This window comes from Homalodisca vitripennis, chromosome 3 (assembly GCF_021130785.1).
Source record: "Homalodisca vitripennis isolate AUS2020 chromosome 3, UT_GWSS_2.1, whole genome shotgun sequence".
NCBI classification, from domain to species: Eukaryota; Metazoa; Arthropoda; class Insecta; order Hemiptera; family Cicadellidae; genus Homalodisca; species Homalodisca vitripennis.
In genome coordinates, this window is record NC_060209.1 from 16,320,631 (window position 1) to 16,324,801 (window position 4,171).

Genomic DNA, 4,171 nt, shown 5'->3' on the forward strand with positions numbered 1-4,171 from the left:
CACAAAAAATTATGTTAGATAATGCTTTTCAATTATTTCAATTTGTAAAACTTTTACAAACCAGAAATAAAAAGGGTTGAATCTACAGTCTAAGAATAAAACTCAGGTACTTTGGGTGTAAATGTGCTTTTATTTAGTCCAGCACAAATATACTATGTAATATAAATAAAATAATCTAGTTTTAAATTAATAATATCTTATTTACAAATTTACAAGACAGTTAACAATCATTTACATTCAATTACATTTTTACATATTTACATAAACGAGAAATGTACAGGCTAATTCGTGATTTTGTAGACAATTACAAATATACTATATTTATTACAGTTAAAACTAATACAATAATTATTAATACTACTCCAGAACTTTGCGTTTTGGGCTACGCATTTCTGTTAATTTTGCAAAAATAATAGGCCCTACCGTGTTGAAAATATTAGTTTTAGCAATTTAAATAACATTATAATTCAGTTATTTCTATACAACACAGTTTAAAGGCGTATATACTATCTAAATAAACCATACTAAAGTAGTGTTCTTTCATGGAAAGAAATTTAAAGCCTTCAACACAAGACTAACCTAATTTCGTCCTTTGTTTCAACACACTTGAATTATTACAGGACAAACATTATAAGGAAAGGTTCAGCTCGGGTTCGGGTCGAGCCGATCGGGTTTACGCAATTTGCGGCGAAAGCGGATACTTCGGGCGCCGATTTCGGAAAAACAAACGTTTGTTTGGGCCTCGCAGACTGGAAGTATCAACTGGCGTCGGCAAAAACAATGGCGAGTGTTGTGACAAGGGCTAATGGCGGTGAAAACAAACAAACATCACCTGTGCAAAAATATCGAGTTGCAAACAAAAACGGCGCGTTTGTTTCTGCAACAGAAGCGGTAGCTGTTCCATCCCTACAGCGCGTCAGCGTACCGTAGCAGAAAGCGAGTTTGTTCTTAAAAAGATAATCTTAGTTCAATTAACACAGAAGAAATACAGAAAGAAACTCATATTTTTTGGTAAGAACAATCATGAAAAGCGGTAAAAACAAACAATAAATATTATTTATTTGAATTTTTGTAAAATATATAAAAACGAATTTTTATTTCTAAAGAAAGTGTTAAGAAACATAAAGATTTAACATAAAATATCTTGGTATACTTTTAAATAATTGAGAACTTTTTAAATTTGATTATGCGCACATAATTGATTTTATTTTCTGTTGATGTCGACAAATCGATTTGTTGTTTTTGTATTATTTAAAATATCGCTTAAGTGAAATTTATTCGTAAAGTAACAAACGTACCACCGTAAATAATTTCCAAAAGTAAATATTAAATAAAATTATTATTAATTTAGTTCAAAGTTACATTTACAAAGTAACGCTTCCAGACAATGCATTAAGGTCAGCGCCGTGCCTTCTGGAAATGTTAGAAATAATTAAACGGACTTTCCCTATTTGGTTCTTTATTGCTTGTGTATCGGCACACATTAAAATCTAATAAAATATTTATTAAATTCGCCAACGTCCGCCGATTGGTATCTTTAGTCCGCACTGCTGGCCAAGCTATTTTTCAATTAAGGCTTTATAATTTACCAAACATATTATTACATATTTCTCTATAACTAAAACATAATCCAATAAAACTATAAACAATAAGTGTATTAAAGCGCGTATTTAGGCTAAATTGGATCATATTCTTTGCGATAAGAAAATGTAGACTTTGTACATTCGAAATGTTTTGACAATTAATTAGTCTTAATTCATTGATGTAGTAGGCAAGCGAATTAAATTAACTGTCAAGAATGTAGACTACATGTTTAATTTCAACAAACGTCTACTGTAGTGTCATTAAATTCATTGACCACACAAAACAATTAACGGTTATTAACCTTCGTCTACAAAACTACAGTAGAACAATAACTTTAATTCGTCTTGCGATTACAAATCAACAATATTGTAAGTAGCAAGTGAGAGGTCTAGTCTAAAATTAAGGCATCATTGCAGTTCTTAATAAAATTTAAAATAAAAAGGTTTTATTAAAAGTTTATAATAATTTTGATTGAACGGAAAGACATTTTTTTAATACAACACTGTCAACATTTTAGACTATAATCACAGTTCAATACGGGTTATAATAATACTTAAAATCATAAAACAAGAAGATTCAGTAAATTTAACTTAACTACATTATTAAGCGGTGGGGCAGACCAACACATTACTTTATTAAAACTTGATAAGTACTGCTCGTAAATTACCGGCAGGGCCTAACAGTATTATAAACTAATTGAACATTCAATTTACTCTTAAAACAGAATACAACATAATTGGACTAATTTGTCGTGCGAATTTAAAATGTGTTGAACAAAATATAGATAGAACACAGACTATAACGACTATTTTAAACTTACTTTAAACTCTGCGAGAAGAGATCAATGTGAACTCACTTTGGTAGCGGAGCGGTCGTTGGTGGAGATACAGAACTAGCTGGGGGGTCTGGATAGAACTGTGACGGGCTTGTACACGGGCCTGGGGGGTTCCGGACTACTGCTACAGGACGAAGATGCGGTGGGGGTCACCTGCGTGGGGGCGGCGAGGGAGGCGGCAGCCATGAGCTGCTGGTGCTGCAGGGACGACCGGAGGCTGCTGTAGAGGTCGTAGCCCGGAGGGTAGACGCTGGGTCGGAACTGGCTGGAGGAATCTGCGAGGAGACGGTCCACCGAGAAACCGATAGACGGCGTCAACGGCGTGGGTTTGGGGATCGGCTGGAGCAGCCCCGGGTACGGGTAACTCGTGGGGAACCTGTGGTACAGTGATGCGGGGTTGCAGTAGAACTGGCCCAGAGGAGACATCCAAGGCGCGGGGAAAGGTCCTGCAGCCCCCGCTGGTCCGATACCTCCAGGATACAACGATGACGCTCCTAGAACAACAGATCTCTTGAAGGCCGCCAGTCTACTTCTCGAAGCCGCCGTCGATCTTCTTCTCAACTTCCCGGTCGTACCACCGATGAAAACGTCCTCACTGCTGGGGTCCAACATCCAGTAGTTGCCTTTCCCGGGGTCGTCGTAGTGCCGAGGGACTTTCACGAAACACTTGTTCAAGGAGAGGTTGTGCCTGATGGAATTCTGCCAACCCTGCTTGTTCTCTCTGTAGTAGGGGAAGTTCCTCATGATGTACTCATAGATGCCGTTCAGTGTCAGTCTCTTTTCGGGGCTCTGCCTGATGGCCATCATTATGAGGGCGTTGTAGCTGTAGGGAGGCTTCTCGTTCTTCTTCTTCTCCTCGGGTTTCTCGTCCTTTTCCACCGACCTGTTGGAACAATCCAAGGGAGGCGGGGTTCCAGTCCCCGTCACGTCCAAGTCGGACTCCAGGTCGCTCACGTCGCTCCCGCTGGACGTGCTGGGAGGCAGGCAACTCTCCATCTCCGGGCTGTGCGGGCTGGGTGGCTGCGACGCCGTCTCGGGCAGGATCGAGCTGATGCTGAAGGATGATTTCAGAGGGGTACGCGCCATCATAGGTATGCTGAATGGCAACTCTTCAATTTTCACCATTGTTCATTCGGGAAGCGTGAAACGACAGTCGACGAACTGGTTCAGAATGTCTGCTGAAGGAGTAACCTTCACCGGCACAAATAAACAACACTCGTGGGATTTCCGAAAGCACAAACACAACGATCAACAAACAAGATTACAATCTGTTTTACATCGCTTGCAGCGCACGAAAACACAACAATACTTATGTAACGTGACGGTAGCGAGCTGCGAGTTCAGAGTGTCTGACCTGTCCGATAGCTCTGACGGTACTGAAGACTTGTTCTACTCGACAGCTGTGTTGTCGGCGACATGGAGAACAGCTGGCCCCGCCCCCTCCCCGCGGACACGCCCCTCCACCAATCACAGCCCGCCGCGCTCCCCTCTCCCCACCTTGTGGACAAACACAACACCCTGCCGCTTTAATTGATATAACACGGGTTTGACAGCAAAGGGGCTATTTTTAGTTATATCTACCTTCGGAAACGATTCCATTGAATCTATCCACAAGCTTTGTCAGTTTATTGACAATTTAATGTGGGTTCCGGCGGACATCGGGGGCGGAAAGTTTCCGGTACAGCAAAGCGCGTCGGTCGGAACAATCGGTAAATATTGGGCAATCAAATTAGATTTTTAAGAAGAACAAAC

At 40.4% G+C, this 4,171-nt stretch overlaps 1 protein-coding gene across 1 annotated transcript; it reads right to left on the reverse strand.

Annotated features, from left to right (window-relative positions):
• Positions 1-1,199: 1,199 nt before the first annotated feature.
• Positions 1,200-3,795, reverse strand: LOC124356636 (fork head domain transcription factor slp2-like). Its single transcript, XM_046807754.1, has one exon. It carries the CDS (start codon positions 3,542-3,544, stop codon positions 2,477-2,479), a length of 1,068 nt encoding a protein of 355 aa, XP_046663710.1. The 5' UTR covers positions 3,545-3,795; the 3' UTR covers positions 1,200-2,476.
• Between the last annotated feature and the right edge of the window lie 376 nt (positions 3,796-4,171).